Source organism: Sus scrofa, chromosome 9, assembly GCF_000003025.6.
Source record: "Sus scrofa isolate TJ Tabasco breed Duroc chromosome 9, Sscrofa11.1, whole genome shotgun sequence".
In the NCBI taxonomy this organism is placed as follows: Eukaryota; Metazoa; Chordata; class Mammalia; order Artiodactyla; family Suidae; genus Sus; species Sus scrofa.
Window position 1 is genome coordinate 44816173 of NC_010451.4, and position 15396 is coordinate 44831568.

Sequence of the window (15396 nt, forward strand, 5' to 3'; positions counted from 1 at the left end):
GGGTGCTCCTAGACCTCTGGATTCTCTCACGGGGCCTCACCTGGGTCAGTTACGGTGGCTCAGGCTTTGCATCAGAATAGGACACAAGAACTCGGGGGGTCTGGGTGGTTAATTTCTAGAGCACAGGAAGGTGCCAGTTTGCGTATGTCCCTGAAGCCCCAGAAGGGGCCAGGCTCTGAGCACCATTCCCGTTCGGTCTCCACACAAGAGCAGGTGGCTTTGCCTGGAGCTGTCCCAGGAAACCTCGATGGGGGGATTAATGACAGGAAAAGTAGGGCAGGCAGGTTGGTAAATATTTAATTGCTCAGAGCTTACGGGGTGGGGGAGGGGGCTGATCTGATGGAAAGGGAAGGGCTTAGGGAGAGTGGGGAGAACTAATCTGAGCTGGGAGCTAGTCTGGTCCCCACGCCACCAAGCCTAGGCTGCACAGGGAACATCGCTATCATTCCCTGCCCGAGTCACCCCTTTTTAACTACTCTCAACCCTCCAGCAACTTCTGGGCAGAACCTAGGTTGGGGGTCTCTGCATCCTTTGAAAAACACTGAAGCTGAGCAAGAAGGAAGCCATAATGCCAACGACAGCCACCCTTAATTAAGTGCCCACTGTGCGCCAGCCACTTCACGTCACCCAACTCTTCTAACACAGCATCTGGCTCAGAAGGGGTAGAATCAACTAAGTGATGGGGTTGACGGGGGTGAGGAAGGAAGTGGAGGAGGAGACCAGAGCTGAGTAGGGTCACACATGGCACCTCCTGGGTGCGGCGAGGCCCCTAGAGGTTGCAGCTCTGAGCCTGGGTAGGAGGTCTGGCTCTTTTCCTAACCTGCTTCCTCCTGGGATGACAGCTCCCAGTCTCCCCACCTGACTTCATCACTCTACCCCTGAGGTCTGGCTCCTTATCCCTGTTTTCTTCTGGGTCTGCTCCCATGAGGAAGGGCTTTGAGATCATAGCTCCAAATGGATGCACATCCCATTCCTTCCCTGAGAGCCCCCAGCACACACGCCAGAGTCCAGGGGCCTGGCCCATTCTGGGGTCTCTGCCAGGTGACTGCCCAGTCCCTATCCTGGGATGTGTGGGGTGATGCTCCTGTTCCCCCCATCCCAACCAGCTGTATCCAGAGGAAATCAGGCCAAACCCTGCAGGGGAGCAGAGGTCATGAAAAGATGCTCTGGGTGGGGTGGGGGTGGAGGAGACTCTCTGGCTCCCTACCTAGTACGGGAAGCTCTTTCTCCCGCAGCAGGGCCCCAGCGCCCACCAAGTCACCCTCCAGCAAATCAAAGGGACGGGAGAAAGATGGTGCCCTGCTTGCACCCTTCTCCTCGGGTGGGATGAGCAGTGGGGTGGCTCGAGGGCAGCGCTCTGCAGCAGGCTCTGGGAGCCTGCCCCGTGCCAGGCTGGGCTGGAGGAGCACACTCACCATCCTCCTTGGTCTGGATGTAGAGCACACTGCTGCGCACGCCGTCCCCGGCCTGCGTGTAGGCCAGCACCTGCACGCTGTAGTTGGTGAACTTCTCCATGCCTCGCAGCTCCACCCGCTCCCGCGTGGTGGTGATATTCTGCATCTCGCCCCACTCTGCCGGACACAAGCAGCCTCTGAGTGCCGCCCAGGCTGGCCACGCCTTGGTCCCCTTGCCACTGCCCCTCTGCCAGCCTGGGCTCCGGACAGGCCTGCTCCACTGGGCTCAGACCTTGACTCCGTGGTGGTGGCGACTAGGGGAGCCCTCTACCTTGAGGTACACGGGGGCAGATCTGGGGCACTGCTCCCAGGCCACATCTCTCCCCAGCTGGCCCACCCAAGCGCATGCCAGCCTGGCCTCAGCAACCCCCTCCATCCACCTCGCACCGAATTCAACTTAATACTCTCCGGTTAGAACTCTTCCATCTCTCTAAGCAACACTTCCCTCTCCTCGCCTTGATCCTCTCTCCATGTGAGGGACCCCAAAAGTGACTTGAACCCAGAGGGGAGCCCGGGGCCAGGCAGCTGGCTGACAGCCATTCCTCTGGGCTGCCCGGAGCCTTCTTGGGCTCTGGGCTCTCCGTCGGCGGTGGGTCCTTGGGGGGATGACAGGCTGAGGCTGCCTCCCTGCACCTGACTCCTCCCGAGCCAGCGCCTTAAACTCTCGAGAGGATAAGGGGCTAAGTCACCGGGACCTTCCCCCCACCCTCGAGGATACCCGCCCTGCACTGAGAACGTGGGTGAGGCTGGTGGAGCTGCAGTCAGGAAGGGCCAGGCCTTCCTCAGCCTCAGTGAGAACCTATCTTCCTGGCTCTAGACTCTGAAGGAGAGCTCAGGGGGACGGTCCCATGGGATGGCTGGGGTCCTAAGGAGGAAAGAGACAGGCTCCTGGGCCGACAGCCCTCCCCTTGGGGCTACCGCATTTTCAGAAAGCGCCCCGAACACCGGCCGAGGACAGGCCTTGTAGAAAACAGTGCCCGCAAACCCGCCCCGGTACGTTGCCAGGGACCCTGCACAGGTGAAAGTTGGGCAGAGGGCCTGGCCAGGGGCAGGCTGCAGTCTACCAGGATCCAGAGGGTGAGGATGCCAGGCGCAGCCTGAGGGGACAAGTCAGCATGCAGCAATGTCAGAGGCCTGAGCAGCGAGACCTTCCTTTTCCAGGAGGTCAGAATCCAGGGTGGACCTGTCCAGGACCAGAGCCAGAGAAAGACCCAGGAAGAGGACCATGTGGCCAACAATCTAGGGGCCACTGGGGACCAGAGAGACGGATGCCTTCCTCCTGCAGGGGCTGAGCTAGACCCACAGGATTTAGAAAAAAGGAGGCAAGTTCTGGAAAGAGGGCCCACCCTGTTCGTGGCTCAGTATAGATGTGTGTGGCCACCTCACTAGGGCTGCGGGAGACCTTCAGGCCTCCGTGCTTTTGGTGGAGATGGTGGAGGCCAGGCAGGAAGAGACAACTCCTGTCGGCAGTGCTTCTGAGCAGAGGAGAATCCAGGTGGGGGAGGGGAGGGCAGCTGCGCTGGGGGGATGACTCTGAGCTGAGTCCCCGGTCCTGGGGGCGGGCAGGGGGCCAGTGGCAGAAGGCTCAGGTCAGGAAGGCTATGTCACTGCCATGGTCTGGGATGCTGCGCCTCTAGTTTGCGTGACTGCAGGCCTCCTGGTCACTGCAAAGTCTCTGTCACTCAGTGGGCAGGGGCTTGGTGTGTTTGAGGGGCTGCACAGCCAGTGTGGACTGGCACAGCCCAGGGGAAGGAAGGCACCCAAAAGTTTGGGCCATTGTTTTGGTTTTTCTCCTCCTGCCATTTCTACCCCTGGCACTGCACGCTCTTCTCTGCCCTTCTCCAGGTCCGGGTGGCTCTCTGCACAGACCACACACCTCACTGTCTGGCAGAGGAGCCACCCTCCCGAGGTTCTGGAGGCCCTGCTTCTTCCTCTTGCCCTTTCAGGTCTAGGCGGGGATGGCTTCCTGCTGGCACTAGGCCCAGGTGCCCTGTTCTCCCTCAGACCCCCCGGAAGGCAGCACCTTCCTTCGAGTCTCCTCCACTGCCCCACTCGAGTTTGGGACCCTGACCGACATGGCCACGAAGTGCTGATATCAACACATTCCATCGGAAGAGCAAATGTGCCTGTCACCCCTCAAGTCATTGCCCAACATGCTACTGTTCAAGAGCAGCTGGGTCCCTCTCCACCCCTGCCCCCCCAGGACCCTGGCTCTGGCCCAGAATGACAAGGACGGAGGAGGGGCTGGACTTCCACTTGACATCCCATAGGAAGATGCTGAGCCCCCACAGAGTGTGGACCTGCACCTGCACCGACCCCGCATCTCTCACCCTGCGAGCCAATTACATTCCCAGCAGACTCACCGCCATCAACGTAGAGTGACCAGAAGATGACGCGATAGCCTTTGAGGACGCCATTGAGGGTGCTGCGTGGGGGCTCCGACCAGGAGATGACGGCCACGTCGGAAGTGATGGACAGGGCCCGGACATTCTCGGGGGGCTGACTGGGCACTGCAGGGGGGGGGGGGGGGAACAGAAGGGCCCGGTCAGGGGGGACAGGACAACGTTCACATCCAGATGAGGCCTTGCTGCCCAGCTCGGGGAACTTTGGGTTAGACAAGCGGGAGGCCCTTCTGACCCAATGAGTCTTGAGAGTCTGGGCTGGTGGCCGGGAAGGGAACCAAGTCTCCTTCCCTGGAGATTTGGGTGAATAGAGATCTTTCCAACTTGGTTCCAGGGCTCTGGGTGGCACATTTCTGGATCTGGGTAAATGCTGGGGAACTCTGGGCATGAGCCCCTGGGATTTACCAGCAGGCACTGCCCAGGGAGTCCACTTCGGCTGTACATTCAGAACCTGGAAGACCAAGCCAGCCCTGAGGCATTTGTCATTAATGCTCTTATCTGATTCTCTGTGTCACCTGAGCAGCGGATCTGCACCCTGGCCTGGCTCTAGAGACCCTTGTATCCTTATGCCAAGCTGAAGGGAAGGAAATGAAGAATGTCAAACCACCCTGGGGCAGGGGATAAGGTTCCGCAGACATCTTCAGGACCTCTAGGGTCATTACATCTTTATCCCTTGTCCCTGTTCCCAAACACACCAACATGCGCAGGTGATGGGAAAACACTCTCTGAGACCAACTTGGGTGGTCTGTCCTGCCTTTAACCCTCTCCATCTGAGAGCTACCTTTGAGCCTAACCTAAGTCCCACCCCCTGGGGGTGGCCTTGCTGCAGCTCATCCTTTCTGAGATGAGTCTCCTGTAGCGACATCAGGCCCCAAGGAGCCACCTTGGCTAGGGACAACTTTGGTGGCACTTGCACTGGCTTCCAAGGAGCCAGGGGCAAAGGGAAGGGCCATGTCCGCTCTGCTCTGGGTGGGAGGAAGGAGGTGTAGGCTGGATGGAAGGCAATTAGATCCCGTTGCCCCACAAGAGGCAACTCTAATTTTTATGAGCATTTAAATGATAATACATCATCCTAACGATCCTCTTTGAGAATGATTATTGTTTCATATTACTTAGGTGTAAAAATATAAGCACCATGTAATTAGGGACCCAGTGTAATAAACTAATACAGATCGCCCGTTCGAATAAAATGAAGGTAATATAATTATGGAAAAGACACTATTGCTAAAGCAGGGGCCCTTGAATACCCCAGGAGGAGTGCTAATATTGCCAGGAAACGATCAGGAGCTGACAGGCTAACGAGGGCCTTAATTAAGTATGAAAAACTGCTGAGCAAATGCTGCTGGAAACTTTCTCCCCCCATCCCCCTCCTTTGTTTGGAAAATGACTCCACAGCCCATGCTGATCTCTCCCTCTTGGTAATTTCAGCCCCCTCCCCACCCCGTGGCCCCCAAAGCAAGGCAGGCCTGGCCTGGCTGTTTCCTGGGATGGCCCTGGTGGATGGAGTTTAGTGTTTGGTGTGGGCTTGGGCAGCCGTTCCTCAGACACGCCTTCCCCAGCATCCTGCGTCCACGTCACTTGTCCCTGCCTCCGGCCTTGCTCCCAACCAAGAGGATAACAACAGCGAGAAGCAGAAAGACTATAGGATTCAGGGTCAGGCTGCGATTTTGACCTGGACGCTTCTTCATTAGATGGGCAGTTCTGGCCAGGTTCTTAACCTCCGTGAGCCCTGGCGCCTTTTATGGGTAATGGCCTGGCTGTTAGCGCTGTGGTTCTCACAGGTGCTCCTTGCACCAGCAACATCAGCATCAGTTGGGAATTTATTAGAAAATGCACAGTTTGGGCCCCCACCCTAGACCTGCTAAAGCAGAACTCTCAGGGAGGGCCCAGCAATCTGTTTATAGCCCTCTGATAAGCGCTCAGGTTTGAGAACCACTGTGTCAGGGCACTGCCTGGGATTGGTACCGCTGGTGCTGAGAGGTGACAAGCTGATCTTCCTCTCTCCAGCCAGGCTCGTGGCCAGCATCACGGAGGGGAGGGGGCTTTGGGGACCGGGGAGGGTGAGGGATGGTTGAGGGGTGAGGGAGCTGGCAGAGTGCAGCTCGGGTACTTCTCTGCACCTTCCTGTGTTCTGGGCACCCTTCCCTCTTTCTGTGTTCTCCCTTTTTCCCGGGGGCCCAGTGCTCTGGGGCTATGATGTCTGCTCCTTCTCAAAGCCAGCGTTGTGCCCCCAGAGCAATTAAATGGGAATCTCTGGAGATGAAGCCAGACATCAGGATTTTTAAAGCTCCCCAGATAATTCCAATTTGTAGCCAAAGTTAAGAACCACTGGTACGAGCTAATCTACTCTCAGGTAGTTCTGACCTGATGTGTCCCTTTCCCTCAGGATGTTTGCATATTCAGAGAGAATGAAGTAGGGAGAGGGCATTGCTTAACAAAAGGAATGACTCTCTAATGGTGGAATGCTGGGTATTCTCATGGCCCAGGGTGATGGCATTATGTTACTGGGCACTTAGTTCCCTCCCTCTGCTGGGGGTAGGCTCAGACTCAGTGACGGGTTTTAATTTTGCATCCTGGTTTTGGGCGGGGGCATCAAGAAGGAAGCTTGGAGCATGCTCTGTTTCTTCCTTATCTGCTCCTTGGGGGGCTGTGACCACCCTGGCCCCACCTCTGGAGGGCATCAAGGTCACATCTCCCCTCCATTCCTGCCACAGGCTTGGGTACCAGCTGGCTCTCCTCTGTGCTTGGAGGGCAGGCATGCTCTTGTGGCCTCCTACCCCTCTCCTCCTGAGGAACTGGCCCCTAACTCACTCATCAGAGTTGAAGTCCTCTCCAGTCCTCAAAGAATTCAGTTTTAAAAACTGTGCTCTAATTGCTCCCACAATTAAAACTTGTGGCTCAGCAGTAATGATCCTGACTAGGACCCATGAGGATGTGGGTTCGATCCCTGGCCTCGCCCAGTAGGTTAGGGATGGTGTAGGTTGCAGATGCGGCTACAATCCAGCATTGCTGTGGCTGTGGCGTAGGCCAACAGCTACAGCTCTGATTCAATCCCTAGCCTGGAACTTCCATATGCTGTGGGTGTGGCCCTAAAAAAAATTAAATAAATTTAAAAATGGGCTCTAAATCTTCTGTACATGGATCTTGGGATTTCTTAACTCCACAGTCTCATCTCAGGTCCCTAGAACAGACGGTGGGCAGGTTCCAGCCTAGAATTCAAAGGTAACTTGGCTTTTGCTCCTTTTATAACCTGGAGGCTATAAAGGAGGAGAAACAGGAGGCAGCATGTAGAGGGAAGCCCTTGGGGACAGAAATGAGTCGGGGGAGGCAAAGGCAGAGGGAGGAACAGGGATGGAGAGTCAGATGGGGCACAGACAGATAGGCCAATAGATGAATAGGCTGATGGGCAGATCCTCAGCAAGTGATGGCTACAGAGCCAGCCAGTGGATGGAGAGGCTCCCAGCGCTCAATGGACCAAACAGCCCTTGAGGAGCCTAATGGGAGAGAGGAGGTGGAGGGACCCAGGCACCACAGGACTATGATGGGGCTCAGGAGAACCGAGGGACCCCAAGCCCTTCCTGACAGCCCTGGCTCTGCCCACAGCTGAGACCTGTCCCCTCTACCCTCTACTGGTGCCCTCACCATCCTCCAGGGTGGTGGCATTGATTTCGCTGGATGAGGGCCCTGTGCCAGCCCGATTGAAGGCCTGGACCACCACCCCATACTGTGCAAACTTCTTGAGGTTGTCCAGGGTGTAGACCTCACTGTCCCCAGTGGCCTTCATCTCCACGATGCTGTACTGCCCATTGCTGCCAGGGCTATTCTCTCGGTAGCCGATCTGATAGCCCCGGATGACACCATTCTGCAGCTCCTTCTTGGGTGCCTGTGAGCATGGAGTGGGGTGGGGAGGAGACAAAGACACAGTGACATTCTGAGAAGATGCTCTTAAAACCAAAGCCAGCTCATGTCAATCCTTTGCTTCCAAGCCTTCAAAGGCTCCCATCTCACTCAGTCAAGGCCAAAGTCCTTAGGGGGGCTCAAAAACCCTACATGAGCTGACCCCCGCCCCCATGCCTCTTGGACCTGTCTCCTCTCCCCATGTTCCCTATCTCTCACACACACCTCTCTGCTGTTGACACCAGACACATTCCCATCCAGGGGAACACTCTTTCCTCGGATATCCATGTGGCTTGCCTCCTCGCCATTGTGGCATCCTTGAGGAACTGCCCCTTTCTTTTTTATTTTATTTTGTTTAGGGCCGCACCCATGACATATGGAGGTTCCCAGGCTAGGGGTCCAATCAGAGCTGTAGCTGCCAGCCACAGCCACATCCACGCCAGATCCAAGCCACGTCTGCAACCTACACCACAGCTTAGGGCAACGCCAGATCCTTAACCCACCGAATGAGGCCAGGGAGCAAACCTGTGTCCTCATGGATCCCAGTCAGATTCGTTTCCACTGTGCCACCACAGGCACTGCTGAACCGCCCCCTTCTTAATGAGGCCTTAACTTAAGCTCTTGATGTAAGATTGCTCTCTGACCCCAGTCTACTCTTCCTTACATTTCCTCCTGGCTTTATTTTTCTCCATGGCACTAGTAGCATCTGATATTCTACATAGTTTACTTATGTCTGTGACTATCTGTCCCCAACAGGGTTTAAGTGCCATGAGGATGAGAGTGTGGCCTGTTTTGTTTACTGCTGTGTTCTCATCTAGAATGGTGCCTGGCATGTAGCAGGGCCTCAATACCACTTGTTGAATAAATGAATGAATCAACAAATTGGGATATGATTTGGCATGGGCCCAAGGGCCTAGGAGAAACGCAACAGCAAACAAACTGTAACCAGGTGGAGAGGGAGGTAAGTAATTAGTTTCAATAAAAAGAGAGAGTCCCGGAGTTCCCCTCGTGGCTCAGTGGTTAACGAGTCCGATGAGGAACCATGAGGTTGTGGGTTGGATCCCTGGCCTTGCTCAGTGGGTTAAGGATCTAGCGTTGCTGTGAGCTGTGGTGTAGGTTGCAGATGCGGATCTGGCATTGCTGTGGCTGTAGTGTAGGCCAGTGGCTATGCTCCGATTAGACCCCTAGCCTGGGAACCTCCATATGCCTTGGGAACGGCCCAAGAAATGGCAAAAAGACAAAAAGACAAAAAAAAAAAAATTGAGAGAGTCCCAAGATACCACTTCACACCCAGGAGGATAGTTATCAAAACATGAAAACTAACAAGTGTTGGTGAGGATGTGGGAAATTGGAACCCCTAGGCCTTGCTGGTGGGAACGTAAAATGGTATAGCCACTGTGGAAGGCAGTTTGGTAGTTCCTCAAAAATTTAAACACAGAAATACTCTATGATCCAGCAATTCCATCTCTGGTATATACCCCAAAATAACTGAAGGCCAAAAAAAAAAAAAAAATTGAAAACAGAGACTCAAACAGGTATCTGCGTTATTCACAATAGCTAAAATGGGGGCGCAACCCAAGTGCGTATGGGTAAACAGAATGTGGTCTGTACATACAACAGAATATTATACAGTCTTAAAAAGGAAGGAAATTCTCATACTTGCTACAGCATAGATGAACCTTGAAAATACTGTGCTACGTGAAATAAGCCAGACACAAAAGGATAAATATTATCTGATGCTTCTCTGAGGTACCTACAATACATGAATAGAATAGACTCTATACATTATACACTCAGAAAGTAGAATAGAGGTTACTGGGGGCTGGGGATGGGTGGGTAGGAGTTTGTGTTTAATGGGCACAGGGTTTCTGTTCAGATCATGAACAAGTTCTGGAGATGGACAGTGGTGATGGTGGCTAAACATCTTTTTTTCTTTTTCTTTTTAGGGCCACACCTGCAGCATATGGAAGTTCTTGGGCTAGGGGTCAAATTGGGGTTGTAGCTGCCAGCCTACATCACATCCATGGCAGTACCAATTCTAAGCCATGTCTGTGACCTCCGCCACGGCTTGTGGCAACGCCAGATCCTTAATCCACTGAGGGAGGCTGGGGATGGAACTCTCACCCTCACGGACACTATGTCAGGTTCTTAACCCACTGAGCCACAGTGGGAACTCCAGAGTTGCTAAACTTGTAAATGTACTTAGTGCCACTGAACTCTACACATGATCACGGTTAAAATCATAAGCTTTATGTAAATAAGATAGCATGTATATTTTACTACAAATTAAAAAAAAGAAAAGAGTTCTTGACTTTGATGTGGGCCCAGCCACTCTTGGAGCTGGATTGCCCTCGATGGCCTAGCCAGCAGCTGGGGTGTTGGACAGCCAAGGCCTGAAGTCAGCTCATGGATGGAGGAACAGAGATGGGCCAGGACACGCAGGTGAGAAGGGGGCGCCTCGGAGCTCTGCCTGGTCCGGCCTGAATGAAGGGCTGATCCCAGCTGGCTAGGCAAAGGGAGAGGACTCCACTGGCATCAATCTAGGGGTGGGAAGCATCCTCTCACCCCCAGCTTGAACCCGCTACACAACCAGCCACATGTACACGTGTCCTGAGAGAGAAAACATCAGGAGGCAAACATTCAGCGACACAGGCATTCTCATACACAATCACTCACACACACACACAAACACACACACACACACGCTCTCCATATATCCCCTCATATCCAGAACCATGAACATACACATCAGACCCATAAAAACAAACATCACAATCTACACCTACCCATGGCCAGAGACACTTAGACCCACAAATACAAAGTGGCTCCTTTAATAAGGGGCCCCGCCCATCTATATACTGAGAGAGAATACACATCCCGGTACATATAAAAACAGCTTGAATCACGGTGTTAAAGACCATGAAGTTAATTTAAAAGCCCACCTTTTATTGCACTAAAAAACAGTGTGATCAAAAACAATTAAGTTAGTAAAACAGCCTATTTTTAAAATCCAATGAATGTTTTAAATGAACTACATTTTTAAGCTCACTGTTAACTCAATAAAGTGAAGTTTTTAATTTAACATAATTGTTCCGAACTCACTAACTAGGTGTATTTAATTGACTTGACTTGTTGTTAATGCCCAAATAATGTTTCTCTCTGCATTTGGGCAGTCCTGTTTGCTGGTTTGTTAGTAGGCGAAATTTCTAGATTTGCGTCTTGTACGTGCACACTCGCACATTCAGGCAGACATCTGTCATAGATACAAACATAGCTTCAGGATGCCCTGGACATTGACATATACTCTCATATAACACATTCTTGACTATATTGAAACACACCGATATATATATATATATATACACACACCACACACACACACACACACACACACACACACACATTGTTACACAATGACACATGCGCCTACATACCCAGGAGCTGCCCATACTGTGATACACACTTGTATGTGCATGATATACACAGTACCACACCATCTTCCCTCATGTCAATGTATACTAGCAGAGGCCTTGGATAGGCACTCAGGCATATTCTGCTACCTGCATATAGATATTCACATATTTATATAAATCTTGACAGATCTTCCTTCCTTCCATCCCTCCCTCTCTCTCTCTCTCCCTCCCCTTCTCTCTCCTCTCCTCTACTATTGCCCCCCCACAAGAGGCACACTCAAGATTTAAATCAATCTTAACAATATTTCTCTGAAGCATTAAGAAATCGATAGGCCTGATTGCAAATTTATGTCATAAAGCAGTGGTGATCCATCTCGTGGAAAGAGTCTTAAAATGAAGTGACTTATCTTTCAAGTGAATCTTTATTTTTCATTAATCTGTTTCGTGGTGTTAAAAAAAAAATCCCCTGAGAAGTCAGCCCCAAATTTATTGATGGGCTGGTTCATTCTGAAGTTCTAACTTTCTAATCAATTTTATTTTTCATTATGAGACTTTGGAGAAATAAATCTGATTCTAAATTTTTATCGACCTCCAAGTTGGAGCTTTGTAGCCAAATGTCTCAGATTTTACATACTTACTCATCCCCGCCCCCACCTCCAGGCTTCCTTGGAATATTCCTAGGAAATGCATCTGCAGCCAGGATGCAGACAAGACTTGGGAATTGGACCAGACACCAGGCTTCACCTTCAGTTTCTGAGCAAAGTTCTGGGGCCAGATCTCAATCTGGAGGGAACCATGGTTCCACAGCATCTACTAGGAGGGCTAGTACCAACTGTCCAGCCTCTGTTCCACTTCTGTCCTGGTCATTTCTCTACAGAGGGAAGGAACCAGGTTCTGCAGCTGTGTGCATGCTTGTGTGTGCATGTGTGTGCGTGTGTGTGTGTATTTATGTGCCCATGCATTAGTCTTTTTTAGGAAAACTACTACTGGACCTTTCTGAATCTCTCCCATTCTTGAGTCTCCATTTTTGAAGGGCCCAGAAGGAGGACTAAAGACCTAGACATTTCCCCACCAGGAGTTAAAGTCAGAAAATGACCTTGGGAGTTCCTGTTGTGACTCAGTGGAAATGAACCCGACTAGTATCCATGAGGACGCAGGTTAAATCTCTGGCCTCACTCAGTGGGTTAAGGATCCAGCATTGCTGTGAGCTGAGGTGTAGATCACAGATGTGGTTCGGATCTGACATTGCTGTGGCCGTGGTGTAGGCCAGCAGCTGTAGCTCCGATATGACCCCTAACTTCGGAACTTCCATAGGCCTTGAGTATGGCCCTAAAAAGAAAAAAAGAAAAAAGGGGGAAAAAAAGAAAATGACCTTGGACTTTGATTCCAGATGTAGATGAGGAAAACCACCCCCAGCCTCCTGCCCACCAAGCTACACTGTTGAGATGGGAGAGCTCCAAGAAGAAGAGCATGAACTCAATGCAGTGGGCTCTGGTGGGGAGACTGAATGGGGGCTCCAGACCATGTGCGCTGTCACAACTTGAATGGCCATGGAAGTCACCTTGCATCTCTGTCCACTCCACGGGAACAGAGCATCAGATAAGTTAGAAAGAAAATACTCAGACACTGGAATGCAGTGTAACAGAAAGCCATCAGGATGGGCAGCCCTATGCACCCATGGTAGGGGTGTGGTGATGACGTCAGAGCTACCCAGGAAAGCATTTCTTGGTCCTGCTCATGGGTATTCTGATATGCTCCTCTGCCCAGCTGTGATGGAGTCTTCAGATATCCTCTAGATTTACACGTTTCTTCCTCTTAGAAATTGCTACAACATATACTGGTTTGTTTTCTCTATAACTTCCCTCCCTTAGAGCTGGGGAGGGCAGTTATTTTTCCATCCTGATTTTATAGGGGAGGAAATAGAGATCTGAAAAGATCAAGGTCCCTGTTTAAGGTTTCATTGTGAGAATATAGGGGATGGCTTCAGCCTACCTCCCAGCTCTAGCCACAAGGCTAAGACAAGGGTAAGACCCTACACTTCCATCTCCTGTCATCCACAGGGCCCCTTGGAAATTTGTACAAAATCAATTCCAACTGCAGACCTAAACATACAGAGTTTTTAGGATAGGCTACCATGGTGAGAGAACCATCTTCCCTCCCTGACACGGCCAAACTCTCCATCTCACCCCACAGAGAGCCAGTGTGGAGAAGGGAGTGGGGTTGGTGGTCAGACCTGCCCCTTTATCCTTCTCTCTTTTCAACCCTTGAACCTTAATGGATTTAGCAATAAACGGGATTTAGCAAGTCTGTTGGGGCTTCACTCATAGATTGAGGAGACAGGACTTCACTTACCTTCCATGTCACTTGGATGCTCTGTGAAGTCACTGGCTGCAAGGTTACATCCATGGGGGGCCCATCAGGAGCTGGAGGGGGTGAGGAAAGACAACATTACAAGTCAAATCTTGGAAGAGAAGCGTCCTATGTTCTCACTCCCATCCTTGAGCTGGAGGACTGCTGGGGAGAAAGGAAACCTTCATCTACAGAAGCAAAGGACCTTTGTTTGAGCCCCTTGACACGATCATAGGGTTTAACTCTCCTTTTCATTCTCCATAATTTGCTGAAAATACAACAAACAATGACTACGAGATACTGCTCCACATCCAGCAGGCTGGCATTTTTTTTTAAAGTTTGATAGGACAAAGTGTGAAGATATGAAGTGGCAGGAACTCTATATGCTGATCATGGGAGAGCCAGTTGGTACAAGACTTTGGACATTTTGGCATTTTGCTGTTGTTAAAGGTAGAAGTATGTCTATCTGCTGACTCTGTATTCTATAACTGCTTATACTCCCTGGGGGGATAAAAATACGCAAATGATACAGTTGTACCAAGGACATGAAGCCACAAAAGTAATGGCAATCAAAACAAGGAAGACACATGAGACTATATGAAGTATGATTTCATGCATACATTCTATTGGAAAATAGACAAAACTGAACTGTATGGTTTATGTGTATATACATATGGTAACAGTATAACCAAAAAAGCAAAGGCATTGGGATAATGCTTACTTTAGGAGGAAGGATGGGGTTATGATTGAGAAAGGACATATGGAGGACCTCTGGTAAGGGATAATGAGTGTTGGCTATACTAATTTTTGATTTATTATTAACTGTAAAACTGCATGTGTATATGTACTTTTAAACTTCTTTATTTTTATTTTTTTGCTTTATAGGGTCTCACCCACAGCATATGGAAATTCCCAGGCTAGGGGTCGAAGCGGAGCTGCAGCTGCCGGCCTACACCACGGCCACAGCAACGTGGGGTCTGAGCCGCATCTGTGACCTACACCAAAGCTCATGGCAATGAATCCTTAACCCACTGATTGAGGCCAGGGATTGAACCTGCATCCTCAATGGATACTACTCAGGTTTGTTATTACTGAGCCACAATGGGAACTCCACGTATATGTACTTTTTTGCGTCAGTTTATATTTTGCAATGACAGATAAAATACAACAAGGGAAACCTTGCTTAAAATTTCAGGAAAACTCCATGACAAAAGTCACAGAAAATAATCCAGGGCACTAGTACCCCCATCTTTTGCAGATCTAGCATATCCGTCCTTTGCAGACAGGCTGGGGCTAGGGGAGTGGGGCAGGACCGTGGACAGCTCCTAAAAGCATTGTCTATAGAATCCCTCAGGAAAAGGTCAGACAGGGTCTCCAATGATCCAGAGGCTGACTCAAACATGTACCTTGGAATCTACCCCCTGCCACACACACACTAATTACAAGCCTGCTGCCAGTGGACAGGGTGAGTGTGGGCCTCAGATGTCCCTGAACCCTGAGCCCACGGGCAGGGGTGGGTGAGGTGCTCACCGGCCTCCTCAGTGCTGATGGTGAGCTCTTTGCTCGGCTCGCTGCGGCCAATCTTGTTGAAGGAGTACATGCGGATGCTGTACACAGACGCTGGGTGCAAGTCCACGATATTTGCCTGGTTGATGGTTGGGGAGATGTTGCGGGTAGATTGCTTAAAGTCCCAGGAATCTGGAGAGAGGACACTCATTTCTAACCACAGCAAGGCAAACTCCAGGACCCCCCTCCAGGCTTAAGCATCAGCACATGCCAATCTCAACTTTGATGCCCAGAAGAGATCTAGTTCACACAGACTACAGCCAGAGGGCATAGGACTTCAAGACTATACAGAGAGAGTAAGGGTTCTGTTTCATG

At 51.2% G+C, this 15396-nt stretch overlaps 1 protein-coding gene across 1 annotated transcript in view; it reads right to left on the minus strand.

Annotated features, from left to right (window-relative positions):
- DSCAML1 (DS cell adhesion molecule like 1) overlaps positions 1 to 15396 on the minus strand; it is a 368115-nt gene that overhangs the window by 31031 nt on the left and 321688 nt on the right. Inside the window, 5 exon segments of the mRNA XM_021062901.1 lie at positions 1416 to 1571; positions 3818 to 3964; positions 7499 to 7739; positions 13519 to 13589; positions 15046 to 15213. Of these exon segments, the coding sequence (XP_020918560.1) occupies positions 1416 to 1571; positions 3818 to 3964; positions 7499 to 7739; positions 13519 to 13589; positions 15046 to 15213 (783 nt within the window).